Source organism: Pelobates fuscus, chromosome 5 (assembly GCF_036172605.1).
Source record: "Pelobates fuscus isolate aPelFus1 chromosome 5, aPelFus1.pri, whole genome shotgun sequence".
NCBI classification, from domain to species: domain Eukaryota; kingdom Metazoa; phylum Chordata; class Amphibia; order Anura; family Pelobatidae; genus Pelobates; species Pelobates fuscus.
Window position 1 is genome coordinate 13,053,605 of NC_086321.1, and position 25,730 is coordinate 13,079,334.

General features: G+C 46.1%; 1 protein-coding gene across 2 annotated transcripts in view; it reads left to right on the forward strand.

Moving 5' to 3' along the window:
• The first annotated feature begins 434 nt into the window (after window positions 1–434).
• The window catches only part of MTX3 (metaxin 3), a 35,244-nt gene continuing 9,948 nt past the window's right edge, over window positions 435–25,730 (forward strand). For both annotated transcript variants that reach the window (XM_063456709.1, XM_063456711.1), the window contains exons 1-3: window positions 435–533; window positions 11,846–11,915; window positions 23,246–23,322. In XM_063456709.1, the coding sequence (XP_063312779.1) occupies window positions 465–533; window positions 11,846–11,915; window positions 23,246–23,322 (216 nt within the window). In that variant the 5' untranslated portion in view covers window positions 435–464. The remainder of the gene's footprint in view (window positions 534–11,845; window positions 11,916–23,245; window positions 23,323–25,730) is intronic.

The following is a 25,730-nucleotide window of genomic DNA, read 5'->3' on the forward strand; positions in this document are numbered from 1 at the left end:
GGTATATGGGGATGAGATGGGCGTGGTTTGTGATACAGGGGGCGTGGCTTTGATGCGGTGAGTGACAGGCCGAGTTTCACTGAGTCCTGGCTGATGAGGGTGTCGGGGGAGGGGCTGCAGTGTAGGGGAGGTGGTCTGTGGGCGGGATCTAAATGCCAGCGGAGGTGTAGAACGTATTGTGGGCGGGGTGTATCGGTCACTAGGCGGGGCACTACTCTCAGTGGGAGGAGCCGGGTCAAGCTACTCATTTAGGATATGGGGGCGGGATCAGGATGTTGTTAGGCGGAGTTCGGGTGTCAGAGGCGGGGACAAGCTGTCTGTGGCGCTAAGGATAGGAATACCGGGGGCGGGGTTAGAAATGCAGGGGGCGGGGGTTGTGCTTTCAGAAATAGGAGTGTGTGCTGTCGGGGGCGGGGTTTCGGCAGGAATTTCGGGTGTTCCTTGGTCTCCGGACAGATCCCGGGATGGAGCTGCGGTGCTGGGGGCGTGACTGGGGGCTGCCGTCCGTCCACCCCGAGAGCCTGGCCGTGCTGGTAAGGGGAACCCGGGGGGGGGACTGGGACTACAACCCCCCACACACACCGGGGGGAACCGGCTCTCACCCCCCCCCCCCACACACCGGGGGAACCGGCTCTCACCCCCCCCCCACACACCGGGGGAACCGGCTCTCACCCCCCCCCACACACCGGGGGAACCGGCTCTCACCCCCCCCCCACACACCGGGGGAACCGGCTCTCACCCCCCCCCCACACACCGGGGGAACCGGCTCTCACCCCCCCCACACACCGGGGGAACCGGCTCTCACCCTCCCCCACACACCGGGGGAACCGGCTCTCACCCCCCCCCACACACCGGGGGAACCGGCTCTCAACCCCCCCCCACACACCGGGGGAACGGCTCTCACCCCCCCACACACCGGGGGAACCGGCTCTCACCCCCCCCCCCACACACCCGGGGGAACCGGTCTCTCACCCCCCCCCCACACCCCGGGGGAACCGGCTCTCACCCCCCCCCACACACCGGGGGGAAACCGGCTCTCACCCCCCCCACACACACCGGGGGGAACCGGCTCTCACCCCCCCCCACACACCGGGGGGAACCGGCTCTCACCCCCCCCCACACACCGGGGGGAACCGGCTCTCACCCCCCCCCCACACACCGGGGGGAACCCGGCTCTCACCCCCCCCCACACACCGGGGGAACCGGCTCTCACCCCCCCCACACACCGGGGGGAACCGGGCTCTCACCCCCCCCCCCCACACACCGGGGAACCGGGCTCTCACCCCCCCCCCACACACCGGGGGAACCGGCTCTCACCCCCACACACACCACACACACCGGGGGAACCGGCTCTCACCCCCACACACACACACACACACACCCGGGGGAACCGGCTCTCACCCCCCCCCACACACCGGGGGAACCGGCTCTCACCCCCACACACACACACACCGGGGGGAACCGGCTCTCACCCCCACACACACAACACACTGGGGGAACCGGCTCTCACCCCCCCCACACACACACACACACACCGGGGGGGAACCGGGCTCTCACCCCCCCCCACACACACACACACACCGGGGGGAACCGGCTCTCACCCCCCCCCCCACACACACATACCGGGGGGAACCAGGCTTCTCACCGCCCCCTCCCCCACACACACCGGGGGGGAACCGGCTCTCACCGCCCCCTCCCCACACACCACCAGGGGGGAACCGGCTCTCACCGCCCCCTCCCCACACACACACCGGGGGGAACCGGCTCTCACCCCCCCCCCCCCCCACACACACACACACACACACACCGGGGGGAACCGGCTCTCACCCCCCCCCCCCACACACACACACACCGGGGGGAACCGGCTCTCACCCCCCCCACACACACACACACACCGGGGGAACCGGCTCTCACCCCCCCCCCACACACACCGGGGGGAACCGGCTCTCACCCCCCCCCCACACACCCACACACACCGGGGGGGAACCGGCTCTCACCCCCCCCACCCCACACACACACACACACACACACACACACACACACCGGGGGGAACCGGCTCACACACACACACACACACACACACACACACACACCCCGGGGAACCGGCTCTCACCCCCCCCACACACACACACACACACACCGGGGGGAACCGGCTCTCACCCCCCCCCACACACACACACACACACCGGGGGGAACCGGCTCTCACCCCCCCCCCACACACACACACACACACCCGGGGGAACCGGCTCTCACCCCCCCCACACACACACACACCGGGGGAACCGGCTCTCACCCCCCCCACACACACACACACCGGGGGAACCGGCTCTCACCCCCCACACACACACACACACACACACACACCGGGGGAAACCGGCTCTCACCCCCCACACACACACACACACACACCGGGGGGAACCGGCTCTCACCCCCCCCCCCACACACACACACACCGGGGGGAACCGGCTCTCACCCCCCCCCCCACACACACACACACCGGGGGGAACCGGCTCTCACCCCCCCCCCCACACACACACACACACACACCGGGGGGAACCGGCTCTCACCCCCCCCCCCCCCACACACACAAACACAGGGGGGAACCGGCTCCCCACACACACCGGGGGAACTGGCTCTCACCCCCACCCCCCACACACACACACCGGGGGGAACCGGCTCTCACCCCCCCCCCACACACCGGGGGGAACCGGCTCTCACCCCCCCCCCACACACCGGGGGGAACCGGCTCTCACCCCCCCCCCACACACCGGGGGGAACCGGCTCTCACCCCCCCCCCCCACACACCGGGGGGAACCGGCTCTCACCCCCCCCCCCCACACACCGGGGGAACCGGCTCTCACCCCCCCCCCCCACACACCGGGGGGAACCGGCTCTCACCCCCCCCCCACACACCGGGGGGAACCGGCTCTCACCCCCCCCCCCACACACCGGGGGGAACCGGCTCTCACCCCCCCCCCCCACACCGGGGGGAACCGGCTCTCACCCCCCCCCCCCACACACCGGGGGGAACCGGCTCTCACCCCCCCCCCACACACCGGGGGGAACCGGCTCTCACCCCCCCCCCACACACCGGGGGGAACCGGCTCTCACCCCCCCCCACACACCGGGGGGAACCGGCTCTCACCCCCCCCCCCCACACACCGGGGGAACCGGCTCTCACCCCCCCCCCCCCCCACACACCGGGGGAACCGGCTCTCACCCCCCCCCCCCACACACCGGGGGAACCGGCTCTCACCCCCCCCCCCCACACACCGGGGGAACCGGCTCTCACCCCCCCCCCACACACACACACACACACACCGGGGGGAACCGGCTCTCACCCCCCCCACACACACCGGGGGGAACTGGCTCTCACCGCCCGCCCCCCCCCCCCCACACACACCGGGGGGGAACCTGCTCTCACCGCCCCCCCACAACATACCGGGGGAACTGGCTCTCACTGCCCCCCCCCCCCCCCACACATACCGGGGGGGAACCGGCTCTCACCAACCCCCCCCCCCCACACACACACAAGGGGAACCGGCTCTCACCGCCCGCTCCCCCCTCACACACACACCGGGGGGAACCGGCTCTCACCCCCCCTCACACACACACCGGGGGGAACCGGCTCTCACCGCCCCTCCCACACACACACACACATACCGGGGGGAACTGGCTCTCACTGCGCGCCCCCCCTCCCCCACACATACCGGGGGGAACCGGCTCTCACCGCCCCCTCCCCCACACACACACCGGGGGGAACCCGCTCTCACCGCCCCCCCACACACACACACACACCGGGGGGAACCGGCTCTCACCCCCCCCCCCCACACCGGGGGGAACCGGCTCTCACCGCCCCCCCCACACACCGGGGGGAACCTGCTCTCACCGCCCCCCCACAACATACCGGGGGAACTGGCTCTCACTGCCCCCCCCCCCCACACATACCGGGGGAACTGGCTCTCACTGCCCCCCCCCCACACATACCGGGGGGAACCGGCTCTCACCAACCCCCACACACACACACACAAGGGGAACCGGCTATCACCGCCCGCTCCCCCCTCACACACACACACCGGGGGGAACCGGCTCTCACCCCCCCCCCCCCCACACATACCGGGGGGGACTGGCTCTCACTGCGCGCCCCCCCTCCCCCACACACATACCGGGGGGAACCGGCTCTCACCGCCCCCTCCCCCACACACACACACCGGGGGGAACCGGCTCTCACCGCCCCCTCCCCCACACACACACACCGGGGGGAACCGGCTCTCACCGCCCCCTCCCCCACACACACACACCGGGGGGAACCAGCTCTCACCGCCCCCTCCCCCACACACACACACCGGGGGGAACCGGCTCTCACCGCCCCCTCCCCCACACACACACACACCGGGGGGAGCCGGCTCTCACCGCCCCCTCCCCCACACACACCGGGGGGAACTGGCTCTCACTGCGCGCCCCCCTTCCCCCACACATACCGGGGGGAACCGGCTCTCACCGCCCCCTCCCCCACACACACACACCGGGGGGATCCGGCTCTCACTGCCCCCCCGCACACATACCGGGGGGAACTGGCTCTCACCAACCCCCCCCACACACACAGGGGGAACCGGCTCTCACCGCCCACTTCCCCCCTCACACACACACACCGGGGGGAACCGGCTCTCACCGCCCCCCCCCCACACACATACCGGGGGGAACTGGCTCTCACTGCGCGCCCCCCTTCCCCCACACATACCGGGGGGAACCGGCTCTCACCGCCCCCTCCCCCACACACACACACCGGGGGGGATCCGGGTCTCACCGCCCCCCGCCCCCCACACACACCGGGGGGAACCGGCTCTCACCGCCCCCCCGCCCACACACACACCGGGGGGAACCCGCTCTCCCCGCCCCCCAAACACACACACCGGGGGGAACCGGCTCTCACCGCCCCCCCCCCACAGCGTATCAGGAACAAGCTCTTAAAGAGCTAAGTGATTAAAGCTCAAGGGAGTATACAAGTATAGCAATCCCCAGTGTGAGTATAGCTGTCCCCTCCAATCACGAGACAAGACTACGTGTTGAGGGTTAAGAAGATTCTTTTATGCAGGTTTTACACATACAGTACCGCCCACAGGGTTTTGTGAAACAACCAATAAACCACGTAATATACAGTAAAACACTCCCATTCATTCCCACAAAATCCTCCCCTCTACCTGTGATATAATTACTCAACACAATGGGTTAATGTAATTATCACAGGCAAGAAAATATATTTTTTACACATGTACTGTAACTTTAAAACTATACATCCAATCTCCATAAAAATCACATATTATTACTCGGCATACTTCAAAACGAACACTCTCAAAAATCATACAAATCCCTCCAGTAGATAGTTAGTCGGAAGTCCCAAAACAGTTCCATAGACTTGGCTGCACACACCGCTGACCGCGTTCGCCTGAATAAAGATGGCCGCCGCCATGTGTTCGTTTGTACGAACGGCGGCCACACAGTGGTCGGCAATTTACCTACAGCAGCCTCCCAGCCTGGGAGGTGAATTAGCTGCACGCTTCCATTTCTGTGTGGTCTGCCTGTGTAATAAATGGTTCGGTAAACCCCAATTACCGAACCATATGGGAAAAAGCCATGTACAAGTTATTTTGAAGGTCTGGGGACACCGTCTTAAAGGGGTATTGTTCCAATAAGTCTCATAAGACCAAATACAGTTCTTAAAGGGCCATACACAGTCCAATAAAAGTCCATAAGCCCAAATGCTGGTTTTAAAGGGCGAAATCTCCCAGGGGCCATAGTCACAGGGCAGGAGGCTGTCAAGCAAGCCTCTCCAGGACCAAGTGTTGAAGGGCACTTCGTCACAGTTACATATAAAAAAATCAGCATAGTATTAAAAATGCTAGGATGTGACCGTTCCCCTTTAAATTCACTTTGAATTCCTGACAATTCCTGTTTAAGTGAATGAGCTGGGCTATTTGAGGAACATTTAGAGCAAGTTAGAGAAATTCTCCAGGTTAGGTATAGTCAATGTTCTTCACTTTGAAATTATGTTCGAATTCACAATAATTCACACTTTAGTGAGTGACATTGTGAGTGACGATGTTGTACTAAATATCTGTGCTGCCGATCCCGTCTCCCTCGGGTGTCCATCAGTGATTCAGAAGAATCTTGCTTTGTAGGACGGCTTGACACATGTGCAGCGGCTGTGCCCAGCGTCTTTAGAAATTGTGTTGTCTGCCAGTTATAACAAAAAGCAGAATTGCAGAGTAGACCGTCAGGAAGTGCCAATTCCTTGCGGATTGCTCATAGCAGCACATTTTTTGGTAGGCGCTAAGCAGAAATCTTTTTTCTTGTTTTTGTTTTGGGGGGTGGGGGGGAGACTTTTTTTAGGTGTGATGTTTGGAATAGAATTCAGACCGCTAACCTCTTCATGAAAACAACGCTAGGAATCCGGTCATATCACAATACAAAGATTTGCATCAGGGTTAACATTCCAGTAGGTAATAAGCCAAATGGCAAATGATTTAGGTCAACTAGAAAAATGGTCAGAGTTGTGGCAACTGACATTTAATGTGGATAAGTGCAAGATAATGCATCTTGGACGTAAAAACCCAAGGGCAGAGTACAGAATATTTGATAGTCCTAACCTCAACATCTGAGGAAAGGGATTTAGGGGTGATTAGTTCTGAGGACTTAAAGGTAGGCAGACAATGTAATAGAGCAGCAGGAAATGCTAGCAGAATGCTTGGTTGTATAGGGAGAGGTATTAGCAGTAGAAAGAGGGAAGTGCTCATGCCATTGTACAGAACACTGGTGAGATCTCACTTGGAGCACTGTACACAGTACTGGAGACCGTATCTTCAGAAGGATATTGATACCTTAGAGAGTCTTAAATAAGAGGGACAAAGGTTTAAAAATAATACCAGGAAGTATTACTTTACTGAGAGGGTAGTGGATGCATGGAATAGCCTTCCAGCTGAAGGCAGTTGAGTGATAGAAGCATTTGGTTTCCGCACTTGCGCCAATCCCGTTGGATAGGAAGGGAGGCTGTCAACCGAGACAATCTCCTTGGGGTGGTGGAGGGTTCTCTTGCTCTCGATACTCCTACCAGACACACAAGACATGGTAAAATATCTTAGAATGGAGGAGATTTGGCAGATGACAGAATGGTAAGATACCAAATGCTGCCAAATATTTATTTTCAAAAACTACACAAAATTAAGAATGCACAAGTACAATTGATTATTTAGAGCAGGGTGACCAGATTGTGAAAATAAAAAACGGGACATCCATTATCAATACAAAAAACGGAGAAATACATACTCATTAGAAGTCTTTAACCAATTCCTGGCCAGAAGTGGCTGTTACGCTGTTACAGCTCACCCCCTTCCTGATGCTCAAATGAGCGTCTTTTCATTTACATTTTGTAAGAGCATGATCAGAGCACATACATACCCTAGACCAGGACCACCTTAACAGCATTATAGGCCCCAGGGAAAGCTTATATTTATTGGGACCTCCAAGAAATGCATCACACGCAGACAGGCAGACTGCTGAATGCGCACACGGGGACTGCTGAATGCGCACACGGGGACTGCTGAATGCGCACACGGGGACTGCTGAATACACAACACACACTGCTGAATGCACACACGGGGACTGCTGAATACACAACACACACTGCTGAATACACAACACACACTGCTGAATACACAACACACACTGCTGAATACACAACACACACGGGGACTGCTGAATACGCGCACACGGGGACTGCTGAATACGCGCACACGGGGACTGCTGAATACGCGCACACGGGGACTGCTGAATACGCGCACACGGGGACTGCTGAATACGCGCACACGGGGACTGCTGAATACACAACACACACACTGCTGAATGCACACACGGGGACTGCTGAATACACAACACACACACTGCTGAATGCACACACGGGGACTGCTGAATACACAACACACACACTGCTGAATGCACACACGGGGACTGCTGAATACACAACACACACACGCGCACACTGCTGAATACACAGCACGCACACTGCTGAATACACAGCACGCTCACTGCTAAATACAAACGGCGTTTTCTGGAATTGTAATTTTTGTTGATTTAAACAATGAGTCGCTCTATATATGCTTTATAACTTTCAAGGTATTTTATTTTTCCTTTTTAACTTTTTTCCAAAAGTCCGGTAAATTTCTAAACTCTAAATTCAAGTGATCTGACTCAAGGTTACTTATCTGTGTTCCTTTGTACCTCCAAAGGTCGGTCACCAATTCTTTGTTTTGATCTTTCTCATAGTTATCAATAGTATGTGAACATTCTGTTTTACCGTCTTCGTTATGCATGTGGACTACATGGGACATTAGGCCTGCTTCATATTGCCCTCTTATCTCAGGGGCATTTAGCCCTCCATTATTAGGGCTTTGTTTTCATGAGGCATTTTTAAAACAGCCCTGTCTGTCGTATTCTTACAAAAAAATAAATTGTAAAAATGTTCCCTTTATGTCCTTTTAGCTGGTTTTATTATTTCAGCTTTACCTCTAGGTTCTCTAATCCATCTGCAATTCCCAAATAAAACCGAGAAAGTTAACGCAATTCCAAAAAACAAGCATTTATGCTGCACTCTGTGTAATACAGCCTTACTGGACCCGCACCAAGAGAACATGTCTAATCTTTGTTCCAAGGAGGCCTTTAGAAGCTGCCATTAAATTGGATATGTGAGCCTTCTGTTCCTGGTTACAGCGTAATCTACCAAAAAAAAAACTAACTTTCAATCAAAGCGTTAACATCTATCCCTATTTCTATTAAAATGTATAACAGCATAATAAAATGGACCGGCGATAAAGTCTACACGTTTCATTTAGCAAGCATTCATTGTGTGCTCATACTTGGTGTTTGTTTTTGTGTTTTTTATTCTCCTCTAATTTGCTGTCTTGCATTTTACTCTGTTATGGCATATCCAATAAATATTATATTGTTTTATATGGTGAAGAAATGCCTCTTGGTCTTTAATTGGTTTAGAAATTCTCATTTTTTTTTTTTACTATTTATGTAACATTCAGGTTTTAAATCTGTTAATTGGTGTAGAGATCCTCCAGGAAAGATCCTCTTCCAACTTCTGTACCGGTTCTCAGATTCTTGAAATTCGTTTTTGCAAAATAACTTGGACTTCACCAACATTTTTGGATCCAATCCTCTTGTCATAAGCTTTGCCATAGCTGTCTCATGTCTGTGACCCAGGATCCATGGTTCCATGTTGGGATTTGAACTTGGTCTAATCCATTTTAAAAGAACCTCCCTTTCATCTTCTTCTGTTTTGAAAATAAACTTTTTATTTTTTTATTTTTTTTTATTGCTCTTACACAAGCCTCCCAACATTTCCACTTTTAGGGTCCTCCCCCGCTGTCCCGCTTTAGTCCCTTGGTGTCAAACATCAAGCTTAGGTGCACATTCTTCTTATGTTTATCTGGACAAAGTGGTTCTCCTTCTTGATTTTCATCCTAAGGTTTGTAGTTCAGTCATTATAAATGAAGAGATTACTTTTCCTACCTTTTGTAAGGATCCAACAACAATTCCTCTTTAGCAGAAATACCATGTTGGAAGTGCTTCTAGTTCTATCCAGACCGTACCATGCCCCGAAATCTCGGAGACGCTCAAAGAGAGACTGTTCAGAAAATGTCTGATCTTTATTAAAGAGAACAATGGAGTTTAATTGCCAATCAATTATTGACCACTATTAAAGGAACACTATAGTCACCTAAATTACTTTAGCTAAATAAAGCAGTTTTAGTGTATAGATCATTCCCCTGCAATTTTACTGCTCAATTCACTGTCATTTAGGAGTTAAATCACTTTGTTTCTGTTTATGCAGCCCTAGCCACACCTCCCCTGGCTATGATTGACAGAGCCTGCATGGAAAAAAACTGGTTTCACTTTCAAACAGATGTAATTTACCTTAAATAATTGTATCTCAATCTCTAAATCGAACTTTAATCACATACAGGAGGCTCTTGCAGGATCTATCAAGCTATTAACATAGCAGGGGATAAGAAAATCTTAATTAAACAGAACTTGCAATAAAGAAAGCCTAAATAGGGCTCTCTTTACAGGAAGTGTTTATGGAAGGCTGTGCAAGTCACATGCAGGGAGGTGTGACTAGGGTTCATAAACAAAGGGATTTAACTCCTAAATGGCAGAGGATTGAGAAGTGAGGCTGCAGGGGCATGTTCTGTACACCAAAACTGCTTCATTAAGCTGAAGTTGTTCAGGTGACTGTAGTGTCCCTTTAACAGTATACAAAGGCTTGTGCAAGAGAGCATGATCTGGGCATGTAGCAATTCATTGTTCCTAAGCATATCTAAGGGGGCATGTAAAAGACAAGGTTTCTAATAAAGTCGGTGTTCAGATAGGGTTGTGTGCAGAACTAAGTCACGTGATGTCCTTACGATGTACAAGGTTGTTGACTTATGATTCATCTTAACAGATATTTACCATGTCCTACCATCTTCTGGTATGGAATGTCTCTCCATGTTTACCTGGAACACTCCAAATTGTTTAGAAAAATGATCATTCTTGCTTATTCCATGACAGGAAAACCACCTTCCCTTAAGTTTCATGATCAATAAATACCCACTTTTTGGGCAGCAAAGTCATCTTCCAAATGGCACTAAGGATGAGACCTGCCAGCCTCTCGAAGATTAATTTGGGCACATTCTTCAGGATGTGGTGTAGCGATTTCCCCCAACCGTCCATTATATTGTGGAACATCTTTCAGACGCTATCTGTATGGAAATACCGAATTTTACTCTCCATAAATTGAATTCTTCTGTAGGATTAGCTGCAGTATTGGTTCCCTCCCTTCTTTGTAAATAAATTTGTATTTCAGCATATATTGTCTTGTTTGGTGAATTCTGCTTATATTCTATGCTAAGTGGAGTTTGAGGTGGTTCTATGAATGCGTAAATATTTTATTTTTTATTTTATTTTAATTTTCTCGGACCAGCTGAAAAACCCTCTTGTTCTTACTGGTGCTAATCACATTGAAAATTACTCTCCTTCCCCACCCTATGTGAGTTGATTTCCGAGAGTACGAGAGCACCCATGCGCAGCGATTAGTAATCCCAGGCCCCACTAATAGTGACCCTGAACTGACCGCAGTTACTTCGAGACCGTTACAACCCCCATCCATACTCGCCTTGCTTTCTCTGTGTTCTCTAACCTCTCTGTTCTACTCTCTTTTTGTTCATCTTTATGGCCAATACTGGTCATTCCAACCATGGCTATCTAAGGCAAGGCACAGAAGACCATAATTAAGCAGATGTTTTTCATCTATTCACACTCTCCGTCAATCAGAGGGTATTGTCGGATCGGTTTATCTCTATATATTGGTATTTGTTTCCTACTACTGTTAAGTTATTTTTATGTCGTCCGATTTATGAGCTGTTCATTCTGAATTTCTGGTGCTTCACTGGATTGAGTACTTTGAGTACTTTGTTCACTGTAGTGACACGACATCTGCTGTGACCATTTCAGCAATATTTTGTACCGTGTGTTTGATCTCTGTATGACGGCAATTTAAAATAAAGAATTAAAATCATTTATTTTATTTTAAATTTGACATTTATTGCTCCTCCTAGATTTTTAAGAGCACAAAGCAAAGGTTTTAGAAGGACCCTAGTCCAACATGTGTAAAGGATTTTGTGGTGTTTAATTGATGTATTTTCTGCATGAATGAGTGGCCTCCAGTACAAACAGGACATTCACAAAACACTGCTCAAATCATGATCTGCAACTAATTCCTGCTATGTATCTGTTTAAATTCTAGGCATACGCGAAGTTTGCTGGTGCTCCACTCAAAGTGAATCCTGTTGACTATACGTGGATGAGCCCAAAAGGTATTGATATCTCATTTTATCAAATAATTTCACATGTACAATACTTCTATAGGATCAAATGGCAGTTATTGCTGTTTCTAGTTTTAATATTTAACACAAACCCATTACATTAAAGAATCCCTCATAGCACTAAAACCACTAGAGCTCACTATCCCTGGACCTTGTTCCCCTCATCCAGACAAATGATTGAACTGAACGCAGGCGATGATGGAGGTCCAGCGGTGTTTGGGAGTTTCTGTAGCCGATTTTAGTTCCAGGAGATTCATGCTCAAACACCACTGCCTGTGTTCATGCGAACAAGATGGCCGCCACCTTTTGGTTGTCCATAGGATTTGCGGCCACACAGACAAACAATAAGAACACTGCGGTGAGAAACGTTCCAAGTTGTTAATAGGTGTTAACAAGCTCCAGGGTGGTCTCTGAGTCGGACCATATAATCCCAATTGCACGAACAGAGTCTGTTTAAAGTATTTTAGCCAGGTCTATTGCAGGGGCCATAGTCCTGGGGCAAGAGGTTGGCGAGCAAGCCTCTCCAAGAACCGGTGGCGAGGTTCTGTTCGCCACAGCTATCGCTTGACCTGTCCTCCCCTTGTAACTATCGTCCCATATCCCTGCTCCCTTTTTCCTCAACGCTGAAGGAAGACTTTCTTCCTCAATTCCAACTCTCTCATTGACCCTCTTCAATCTGGCATCTGCCCCCTTCATTCTTCTTCAGACTGCGCTTATTAAAGTTATGAATGACCTAATCGCAGCTAAATCCAAAGGCCACTACTCCATGTTGGTTCTTCTTGACCTCTCTGATACCTTTAACACTGTTGATCATGTTCTCATTCTCAATTCTCATTTATTGTTAACCCCTTCACGACGGGTGACGGACGAGGTCCGTCATCCTGGGGATGCCCTTAACGACGGGTGACGGACCTCGTCCGTCACGCGGTAAAATTAACCCCAGATCGCCGCAATCGCGGCGATCGTGGGGTTAATGGTGCTCCGGTCTGCCTCTGCATTAGAGGCAGACCGGGAGCACCGGATCGGGCTGTCAGAGTACATGTGCCCGCTCTGACAGCATGCCAGAGCGGGCACATGTGCTCTCTATACTCACCTCCGCCTCCCTGCACTTCCGGGTTCAGTGTGAAGTGCAGGGAGACGGATCTTCAGTGATCCTGCCCCCTGGTGTTAAAAAAAAAAGTTAAATTAAAATCCCACCCCCCCTTTACCCATATTAATAAAAAATTAACCCCTTCCCTGCCAATTGATCACTGACTACAGTGATCAATTGGCAGGGATTACATTTTAATATGATCTGATTTTTTTTTTAACCCCTGAGGGTTAATTCTTTTTTTTTTTAACCCTCAGGGGTTAAATTTATTTTATTAATTAATTTAAATATTTTAAAATTATAAATTTAGCTAGCTGGGGAGGGTGGAAGTTAGTGGGGAATTGGGGGATTTAGTGTTAGGCTAACTAGGGGTTAACGTTAAAAAAAGTTTTAAAATAAGCTTTAAAAAGTTAAAAAATTAAGTAAAAAAAAAGTTTTAATAACGTTTAAGTAAAAAATAAAAAAAATAAACCCTTTACCCAGTCCAAATAAAAATTAACCCCTTGCCTGCCAGTCTATCACTGCCTACAGTGATCAAAATACAGATCACAGTATTATACTGTGATCTAATTTTTTTTTAACCCCTGACGATTAACTTATTTATTTTTTAACCCTCAGGGGTTAAATTAATTTAATTAACTAATTTAAATATTGTATAATTAAATATTTTGCTAGCTGGGGTGGGTGGGAGTTATGGGAAAATGGGGAATTTACTGTTAGTGCTGCTTACTGCTAGTTAGGGGTTAACGGTAAAAGAAAAAGCTTAGAAAAATGTTAAAAGTTTTACGAAAGTTTAGGAAACTTTAAAAAAATGAATAAGCAAAACAAAAGTTTAAAAAATAGTTTTAAAAAGTAAAAAAAGTTTTAAAAAGTAAAAAAATACATTTAATAACGCTCATTACCACTACACCTGGTACAAGCTAGCGGAAAAATTATCCCACACTAATTTTCAAAATATGCCTTTTGAAATACCCTGGGATGTCTTCTTTAAGAAATGGTATGGCTTTATGGAGTATTTGGATTATATAGCCTGGTAAAATACTCTAAAATGGGACATGGGCACAGCGTAAAAATGTAAAGTTTGAAAAAAAATGGAATGGCTGTGTCCCAAATGTGCCCCTCCGATGTCCACATATACCTGGCAAAGGTACATACGGGGGTATTTTTGTACTCAGCCGACATAGCTGAGCAACATATAAAGTATTATAGAGAGGTGGTACACATAAGGTTTGCAAAATATACTGTGCAAACTCACTTTGTGTGTCAAAAAGGCAGAAAAAACGCTTATTACCACTACACCTGGTACAAGCTAGCGGAAAAATTATCCCACGCTCAGGTTCAAAATATGCCTTTTGAAATACCCTGGGGTGTCTACTTTAAGAAATGGTAGGCCTTTGTGGGGTAGTTTGAATTTAAAACTTACGAAGATGCTTGGAAATTGCACATAGGTCCAGCGTCAAAATTCAAAGTTCTGTAAAAACTGATATGGCTTGGTCTCCAATATGCCACTGTAGCTTCACAAAATAGTGCCAAAGACATTCATTGGGGATGTCTTTTTACTCAGAAGACTTAGCTGAGCATAATTTGAAGGTTTTGAACTTAGTGGCACATATGAAATATACAAAATGCCCAGCAAAAATGCAATCCGTATGTCAAAAAATGCACAATTATTTTTTACCACATACTTTGGCATATATTGGTGAATAAATGGGGGCATGCTAAGGCACAATATGCACCTTATGATATACCCTGGAGTGTCTACTTTTACAAATGGTAGGCCTTTGTGTTTTTTTTTTTGAACAGTCAAACTGTTATAATACCCCAAATGGAAGCATAGGCTCATTAAATCCGTCTCTCAAAATTCTACTGTGAATACTGAAAAGGACAGGTCTCCTGTATGGCACTGTAGCTTCACGAAATAGTGCCATAGACATACAATGGGGGTGTCCTTTTACTCAGAAGACTTAGCTGAGCATAATTTGGGGGGTTTGAACTTAGTGGCACATATGAAATATACAAAATGCCCAGCAAAAATGCAATCCGTATGTAAAAAATGCACACAATTATTTTTTACCACATACTTTGGCATGTAATGGTAAAAAAATGGGGGCATGTTAAGGCACAATATGCACCTTATGAGATACCCTGGAGTGTCTACTTTTACAAATGGTAGGCCTTTGTGGGGGTTTTTGAACAGTCAAACTGTTATAATACCCCAAATGGAAGCATAGGCTCATTAAATCCGTCTCTCAAAATTCTACTGTGAATACTGAAAAGGACAGGTCTCCTGTATGGCACTGTAGCTTCACGAAATAGTGCCATAGACATACAATGGGGGTGTCCTTTTACTCAGAAGACTTAGCTGAGCATAATTTGGGGGGTTTGAACTTAGTGGCACATATGAAATATACAAAATGCCCAGCAAAAATGCAATCCGTATGTAAAAAATGCACACAATTATTTTTTACCACATACTTTGGCATGTAATGGTAAAAAAATGGGGGCATGTTAAGGCACAATATGCACCTTATGAGATACCCTGGAGTGTCTACTTTTACAAATGGTAGGCCTTTGTGGGGGTTTTTGAACAGTCAAACTGTTATAATACCCCAAATGGAAGCATAGGCTCATTAAATCCGTCTCTCAAAATTCTACTGTGAATACTGAAAAGGACAGGTCTCCTGTATGGCACTGTAGCTTCACGAAATAGTGCCATAGACATACAATGGGGGTGTCCTTTTACTCAGAAGACTTAGCTGAGCATAATTTGGGGGGTTTGAACTTAGTGGCACATATGAAATATACAAAATGCCCAGCAAAAATGCAATCCGTATGTAAAAAATGCACACAATTATTTTTTACCACATACTTTGGCATGTAATGGTAAAAAAATGGGGGCATGTTAAGGCACAATATGCACCTTATGAGATACCCTGGAGTGTCTACTTTTACAAATGGTAGGCCTTTGTGGGGGTTTTTGAACAGTCAAACTGTTATAATACCCCAAATGGAAGCATAGGCTCATTATATCCGTCTCTCAAAATTCTACTGTGAATACTGAAAAGGACAGGTCTCCTATATGGCACTGTAGCTTCACAAAATAGTGCCAAAGACATACAATGGGGGTACCGTTGTACTCAGCAGAAGTAACTGAACACATAATAAAACTTTGTACAGGAATAGCACACAACAACTTTACAAAATACACATGAGAAGTTCTTTGTTATACGTTTGTGTGCGAAAACCCCCCAAAAACACAATTTTACTCCAATATTTAGCAGAGGTTGGCGGTAAAATGGCTACGTAGAAAGTGTCAAAACAACCTTAGGTAAATAGCCTGTGATGTCTACTTTATATAAATATATACTTTTGTGTGGCAATTTTGTTTTATTTTATGGCTATTAGGCTTACAAGACAAACATACCAAATTCTAAAATCGCTCCATATTAAAATTTTATTTTACTCCTTGTGCTTTGTGACCTGTAACTACCAAAAAAAACTTAAAATCCCAGACACATTATATATTCTGTAAATCAGAACAAATAAATGAATTTATTTTTAATTACTTTCCTTAACCTGCACTAATTATGCACACATTATGATTGCAAAAACTGTAAAAAAAAAACAATATTTTTCATTTTTTTTGCATTTTTCTGTATTTTTTTTATAATAAGTAAGCATTTATATATTTATATGTTATATCAAATTAAAGCCCTTTCTGTCCTTTAAAAAACAGTATATAATATGTGTCGGTGCAATAAATGAGAGAGATGCAAATTGCAGTTGAACGCAAACAGCAAGAAAATGCAAAAATTGCTTGTGTCATTAAGCGTAAGTCAAGCTTCTGAAGCTCTGTCCTTAAGGGGTTAAATTTCCCCTTTTTATATTATTGTAAAGTGCTGCAGAATATGTTGGCGCTATATAGATGCCAAAAATAATAATCTCTCCCCAATAAATCTGTCAGCCGCAGGCTTGGAAGTGATTCCTAACGTATCCTGTATCAGGTGTGGTCTGCTGGTTTACCGGGAGACTTTTACATGCTCTGCAGTGAGTTAAATTGGCCGTTACATAGTAATATAATCATATTATAAGAAAACATGTGAGAGGCTGGATTCCCATTCTGGAACACGTTCTGTGCTGCAGACTGCGTGCTTTATTTAGATTGTTTTGAGGAATTCTCTTTAAAATGGTCGTGGAAAGAAAACATTTACTGTAATTGCAGCCTAGAACACAGGGTGTGCTGTATTGTAACAGACCGTTACGGAGAACCTGGTATCCACTGTGTGTATCTAATTCTATCAGATCACAGGTTTATTTTCTAAATTCTGTAGGAAAACACACCCAAGTCATTGCAGAGAGTTAATCTTGGATTCTATGAATGTAACAATAATCACAGCAGATCTGTGGGTTAAAGACATATTAATATAAATTAACCCCTGAATGGCAAATGTTAATCTGTAATGGAATATCGTACATGTTAAGCATTAGGAGGGCTCAGTTGTGCTGGTTCCTCTGAGTGAGCAGAGCATCCCATGTTGGAATGGGGTTTTTAACAATCAGATTGTGATAACAGCATTAAGTACCATACAGTAAAACACTCTAAAAATACAATATGCAATAAATACAGGGGATACTCTAAAAATTAGAATATCGTGCAAAAGTTAATTTATTTCAGTAATGCAACGTAAAAGGGGAAACTAATATGAGATAGACGCATTACATGCAAAGCAAGATAGTTCAAGCTGTGATTTGTCATAAGTGCGATGATTATGGCTTACAGCTCAGGAAAACCCCAAATCCACAATCTCAGTAAATTAGAATATTACATGCAATCAATAAAACAAGGAGTGTACCTAGAACAATATCGGACCTCTGAAAGGTATAAGCATGCATATGGACTCAGTATTTCCTTTTCCTGACAATCCTTTCCAGGCTGCGCTCATCCCCGCTGCTTGTGCACCTTTTTCTTCCACACTTTTCCCTTCCACATAACTTTTTTTTTCTTTCTATAAATGTACTTTGGGAACATCCAACTTCCTTCGCAATTACCTTTTGAGGCTTTCCCTCCTTATGGAGGGTGTCAGTGATGGTTCTTCCCCATGATTGTGATTCCTACTGAACCAGACTGAGAGGCCATTTAAAGGCTCAGAAACCCTTTGTAGGTGTTGTGGCTTACTTGGCTGATTAGAGTGGGACACTGTGAGCCTTTTCACAATATTCTAATTTGCTGAGATTGTGGATTTGGGGTTTTCATGAGCTGTAAGCCATAATCATCGCACTTATGACAAATCACGGCTTGAACCATCTTGCTTTGCATGTAATGCGTCTATCTCATATATTAGTTTCCCCTTTTACGTTGTATTACTGAAATAAATGAACTTTTGCACGATATTCTAATTTTTCGAGTATCACCTGTATACTGTAGACATGGAGAATTTCATCTTGAATAATGCTGTATATAGGCGTCTAATAATTTAAAGTGAAATATTGTCTTATCACTATACGTGTTGCTACACATTATATATCTATATATTGCACTTTGAACACCATATTTTTGCTGTGTTTTACGGTTTGCCATTTGGATTTTAAAGAACTTATACTGAGTGCTGCATGAAAACATTATTTACATATTTTTATTGTATTCTACCAAGCGCCCTTGTGAATTATTTGTCTTAAGAAGTTAAATAAACTCTCTTGATATTTTTTTTTTTTAGAAGACAAAGTTCTGCTTAATGTTATAGACGGCGTGTAGTTTGAAAAATGCCGGTAATCCTAAACACAATCACGGAGACATTACTTCGCTCTGAAAGAACGCTGGCGTGATGGAATTCTTGTAACCGTTTCCAGAAGTCTGATTTTTAAAACAAAGAACATCTAGGTTGACTTTTGGAATCTGGGTTTTATCGATGTACAGTTGTCATGTCTATTATCTTGAGTTTGCACTAAATTAACCTAAACAGGGATTCTGGCGGTCCTCGGTTTCCTTATCGGTTTCCTTATTTGCTTTTAACCCACGTTTCCTGTCTGACACCATCGTAGTTTAATCTCGTCACTCGCTCACTATATTCCAGTCTTTCCTCATGGTGGCGCTGTAACTGAGGAACACTTTAAATATGGTTTCATTGTTTGTTTGTTAAAAGCAATATTTCCCGTAGTTTGCGTTGCGACTCGTAATAACATTTTAAGGCACCGAGGATACTGTGTAATGGGTGAAAACAGGCTAAATGTAAAATTGTACATGATGTTATTTCACAAACATTTCGATTTTATACAGATCCTTTTCTCTATTACTGTTTGAAGTTCTACAGACATTTATGTAAAGCCCTTGGTAATTAGCGCAGTCGTATGATGTCAGTCCCAATCACTGATTTCCTTACATGTGCTTCGTTAATGGTTTTTAAAATGCAGCCGGGAAAAGTCCTTTTTTAATTCTTGTTATATTTGACCTTAAAATGTGTCTGACGTCACTGTTTTCTCCTTGGTTTTTTTGGATATTATTTTGATACTCTGCATTTATCTTTTTGACATTTCCAGTTAATGCAATCATGTCCTGCTCCTTCCAATTTATTATCTGGTTCTTTTTAATCTTGTAAACTACTCCCGGTTACAAGTTCATGTGCACCAAGAACCTTCCAAACCCTCCAGGTTCTCTTCTTACCCATTGTTTGCAGTGGATGGGGGCACGGGTTGGTGGTCCTTCTTGCATTGTCAAAAATCCTTTTAGACACGCAAAAGCATGTGCCGCTACCCCAAAAAAGGGAAATGAAGATTTATTGATAAGAACTAATAAAAATGAATATGCAATACATCACAAAAACAGCAAGAAACAAGTTACTCACTCCACGCCACCATGGCAGTAGATATACTCTAAGTTCTCGGTGCTGGCAGCAATATTCCTCCAAATCTGAAAATTCTCACAAAATAGCGGTACCGCACTCAAAAGAACTTAATTGGGAAAAATATCTGGAGCAAGAGTATTCTCGTAGTGCAGATTTATTACCATATTACAATATTACGAGCAAGGAGTGCCCCCAATAATAAGCAGCATTGATAAGAACTGTAGCTAAAAAAGTTTCTGCACTGAGCATCAACTAAAGGGGAGGGTGAAAAAAATAAATACCTAAATACAATTGTGAACGGAACGCATGTCACGACATCTTTAAACATGCAAACTTGTGGGCTGGAACTCTGAGAGAAAGAGAGAGGTTCTAAAAACCCACTGAGATGCAAGATTCTTCATGCACGTAGGAAACTGTTGACACTCCATTCTGAATGTCATTTGGCTTTTCCATTTAATATTCTACTTGTATAGCGCCAACAAATTTTGTAGCGCTTTACAATGGGTGGACTTACAAACATGTAATTGCAACTAGACAAGTTTGACACACAGAAACAGAGGAGTTGAGTGCCCTGCTCAATGTGCTTACATGCTAGAGGGAGTGGGGTATAGTGACCGTAACAGAGGGATTGAGGGCCCTGCTCAGTGAGTTTACATGCTAGAGGGAGTGGGGTATAGTGACACAGTAACAGAGGGATTGAGGGCCCTGCTCAGTGAGGTTACATGTTAGAGGGAGTGGGTTATAGTGACACAGTAACAGAGGGATTGAGGGCCTGCTCAGTGAGTTTGCATGTTAGAGGAAGTGGGGTATAGTGACACAGTAACAGAGGGATTGAGGGCCTGCTCAGTGAGTTTACATGCTAGAGGGAGTCGGGTATAGTGACACAGTAACAGAGGGATTGAGGGCCTGCTCAGTGAGGTTACATGTTAGAGGGAGTGGGGTATAGTGACACGGTAACAGAGGGATTGAGGGCCCTGCTCAGTGAGTTTACATGTTAGAGGGAGTGGGGTATAGTGACACGGTAACAGAGGGATTGAGGGCCCTGCTCAGTGAGTTTACATGCTAGAGGGAGTGGGGTATAGTGACACAGTAACAGAGGGATTGAGGCCCTGCTCAGTGAGTTTACATGCTAGAGGGAATGGGGTAAAGTGACACAAAAGGTAAGGGAAGTATCGGGGAAGTAGATTGGTAGAATAATATTCCATTAAGACTTAGTGAGGGTTTCTTTTGTATCCATTAATCGTTTAATTGATATGCTTTTGTGAAAAAGTGAGTTTTTAATGATTATTTGAAGGAGTGGAGACTGGGTGAGCGTCTAACGGAGAAGGGAAGGGAGTTCCACAGGAACGGTGCAGCCCTAGAGAAGCCTTGAAGGTGAGCATCAGAGGTGGGAGTACAAAGAGAGGATAGACGTAGGTCTTTGGCAGAGCGTAAGGGCCTAGATGGGACATACTTGTGTATTAGGGACCATGTATAGGTGGGAGTAGTATTATGTAGAGATTTGAAAGCAAGAACCAGAATTTTATATTGAGCCGTATATCTTACGGGAAGCCAATGCAAGGACTGACAGAGGCATGAGGCATGGGAAGTGCTGGCAGACAGGAAGATGAGCATCGCCGCTGCATTCGGTCTCGACTGCAATGGGGCGAGGTGGGAGCATGTAAGACCACTGAGAAGTGGATTGCAGTATTCAAAGAGTGAGAGGATTGTTGCATGGACCAGAACCTTAGCCGCATCTAGCATTAAGTAGGGGCGTATGCGCGCAATGTTTTTGAGAAGGTAGCGGCAGAATTTGGCGAGAGACTGGACATGAGGGGTGAAGGAGTGGTTGGAGTCAGAGAACACCAAGGCAGAGAGTCTGCATGGTGGAACTGATGGTAGCACCATTAACGTGGAGGGAGACCAAAATGGGAGTAGCAACACTTGAGGGAGGAAAGACGAGAAGTTCTGTTTTGGACAAGTTGAGCTTAAGGAAGTGGGCAGCCATCCAGTTGGAATTAGCAGAGAGGCAGTCAGAGACACTAGTCAAGAAGAGCAGGGAGAGATTATGGGAGGAAAGACAGATTTGCGTGTCATCCGCATAGAAGTGATATTGGAAGCCAAAGGAGATGATGAGTTTACCTAGGGAGGCAGTATATATCGAGACAAGTAAGGGACCAAGGACTGAACCTAGAGGGATACCAACAGAGAGAGGTTGGTAGGAAGAGGCAGAGCCAGCCTAAAAAAGTGCTGGGTGAGGTAGGGGGAGCACCAGTAGAGAGCAATATCTCTTATACCGAGATTACAGAGGATGAGAAGAAGCTGTTGATGATCAACCGTATCAAAAGCAGCGTAAAGGTAAAGGAGAATTAGGATGGAGTAGTGACAATGAGATTTTGCAGCGAGTAGATCTTTTGATACTTTGGTCAGAGCCGTTTCCACAGAGTGCTTAGCGCGGAAACCAGACTGAAGTGGATCAATGCAGAGAAATGGACTTGAGGAAGTCTGTCAATCTCACATACCCAAGTCTTTCAAGGATTTTGGATGCAAAAGGCAGTAGCGAGAGAGGGCGGTGGTTGGGCTTTTTTAGAATCTGGGTTACAGTTGCATGTTTGAAGGGTAATGGAAATATGCCAGAGGAGTTGGAGAGATTGAGAATTTTAGTGAAACACAAAGCAAGAGAAGGATACTGTAACTTGCACTCTACCTTTATTCTCTTCTCAGCATCTTATCTTGTGCTCTCTGGTTTAAGCAGATCTTTGTTTTACTGTTGTCTCATTTCCCTCTAAAAATGCTTGTTTAAAGGAACACTCCATGCACCATAACCACTGTAGCTCTCAGCAATGCATGGCTTATCTCAGGAGAGCTGGCAGCAGTTCAGTACTTAGAAACGTCCAGCTCTGGGTCGGTGATGGTGAGGTGGGGAGTGGTTCCCAGCAGATAAAGGTTTGATTCTGTACAATGGGAGATCGCCAGGGCACTCCTTACAGTGCATTGTAGTGGTTATGGTGTCTGGAGTGTTCATTTAAACTGCAATGCATGGCTCAACAGATGAATCGGGAAAAAAGGAGCTAATGCCCCGGAGCAAACCGAAGTTTAACGATTGCTTAACTTATTTTGCAGAAGTTCTGAAATGATGGGGACATTTAAAATATCCGCATATCCTGGATTTGTAAAGGAACCATTTAGATATCAGCAGGTTTTACAGTAATAGTGACCTTTTAGATGTTGGTAAATTGTGCAACGATAGTGGCCATTGAGATGTCATCAATTCCTGGAATAATTAAGGATTGTTTAAAGACATGCATTTAGTTTTATTTCTCCCCCTCATACTTCATTGGATGTATTTCATTTAACCTGTTCCTATGATTTGATGTTTGTAGCTGTAAGCCTTGTCTCGTTATATCTTGCAGGTTCTCTTCCAGTATTGCTATCTGATGGCAAAGAAATCACCCAGACAGCCAACATCCTCAACTTCTTCAGGAAACAGGTAGGACGTCATTAAATATACCCAACACGGTATCATTAAAAGATTCATAACCTACTTTGTAGTCACGAGAGATGAAAGAGGGTGAAGCCGCACTAAGCCACTACACAAAAAGGATATAAAAAGACAGCACACCTGAAAGGTAGGGGACTCCCTCCAAAAAACCCTCGGAACAAGCAGAAACTACAAAACAGCCCAGGATGCACAAAATACATTATATATTCTAAAGCGAGATAATATCAATACTGTATGGGGAAAATCACAACAAGACCTGATGATGTTGATAGAAAAGTTAAAAAACAACAACGAAAGGAAGTCCAAGTATAGAGGTGCGCCTTTTATAAGTAGTACTTACTACATACTCTTTTTACGTCACACCTATACAGTCAGTACTTTTGGCAAATTGAAGGGGTTTAAGAGGATCTGTTATGATTTTGCTTTTAACGTGATAACTGATAATTTAACTGTTTGTGGGTTTGTTTCTCATGTTTTTGCCTGTTTATATTTCCATGTGCTGTATTTAAAGTGAACCTGTCACAGCAGATTAATCTTAAAAGAAACACTATAGTCACCAGAAAACCTACAGCTTATTGTATTTGTTCTGGTAAGTATAATCATTCCCTGCAGGCATTTTCATGTAAACACGTTTTTTGTTTTTCAGAGAAAATGCAGTGTTTGTATTAGAGACTAGTGAAAACTCAAGTGACCACTCCATGTACCTTTACTGATATGATGGAATTGGCATTATAGTATCGGCCTCCCATCCATCCCGATTTTGGACATTGATGATTTTAGGGTCCTGTCCCCAAAGGCGGGACGCCAGGGAACGGTCTCCAAAATTCGTCCAGCATCAAATAAGTGCGATTTACTCAATGTAAATAGCGGAAGCACCTCGAGTGGCTGTTAGGGCGACAGCCTCTAGAGCAGGGGTTCTCAACCCAGTCCTCAGGACCCCCTACCAGTCCAGGATTTGGGGATTAACTGGGTGTGTCTAAGGTGTTTAGAAAAAGGGTAAAAAAACACCTTCGACTCTAAGGTGTTTTTTTTTTCTTTTTCTAAACACCCAGGTAATCCCTAAACCCTGGGCTGGTAGGGGGTCCTTGAGGACAAGATTGAGAACCCCTGCTCTAGAGGCTAGATTAGCCCTCAGTGTAAACATAGCAGTTTCTCTGAAACATGTTTTCAGCTGCAGGGTTAAAACTAGAGGGACCTGGCACCCAGACCACTTTATTGAACTGAAGTGGTCTGGGTGCCTATAGGGGTCCTTTAGGCTGAAGTGGTTCTGGTGACTATTGTGTCCCTTTAAGTTTTAATATGATGCTCACGATCACTGAGTTCCACTTTTAGGGTCGCATTTCCGTTTCTAGACACGATTGACTAATGTAAGAGTCTACTAACCTCAATACAGCAAAATAAACGGTGTGGGAAATAAATATAGAATATAGTAAGTTTGATTATCATGTCTTCTTACTTGCTAAATCTGCCGTTAAGATCAACCCGTGAAGATTCCCAGTTACATTTTGAAAACGTGCACATCTGTTTTACACACTTAACGACACAGTATATTTTGGGGTCATTTAATGAGGTCAAGCGTACAAATCCTAAAGATCTGCTGGCACTATAACCACATGTGCTCAGCTTTGAAATAACTATAGAAACCATTCCAGTGATGAAAAGAAAGGGGAGAGATTAGGGCTGATGTATTGTTTGTGGGAATTGAACATTTTAAATTAAAGAGCGGACATGGAAACTTAGCTGAGTTATAGAATATTTTCCATTAAGCTTAGTAAATATCAGCATTAATGCTTGATTATTTAACAAAATGACAAGTTATGCTGATGGTTTTTGTAATCTAAAACATGTTGCCATTTCCCAGCAGTTTCCGTTTTGCTCCCTAATCAGTGAGTACGCCTTTTATGTTCATTTAAATATTTTCTGTAAAATCAAGGCTGGTGCAGAGTTTTCATGTCCTTGGTGAAGAAAGCCTTGCAGCCCCATCATTTAAAAAAGTTAAAATAAACTTGGGACATGTGCAGTGAATACAAATGCTAACAGAAGCAGTCAGTGACCCCTCCACATTTACTCGCTGCCCCCTCCCTCCCCCCCACCACCATATTAATGTTTTTAAATTCTCCTGCCTACGTTTGATGCGGTCCTGTTTCCTACCGGTAAATCCCCCTTTCAAGCCTTATTCACAGGGTGTCCGTAATCTGTTTGTGCGGTGTCAGGTACACTCCCTGTCTTGGTATAATGCATCAGAGTGTGACGGGGGGGTATGTTCTGTCCCAGCCACATTCTGAGTCCGAGCGTCCGATAATGAGGAAGCCGAGTCGGCCCACTGCCCATCATTACAAGTTACCATTTTATTTCAAAAAGAAAACTTAATTTTATAATATTAGCATTTTATTTTA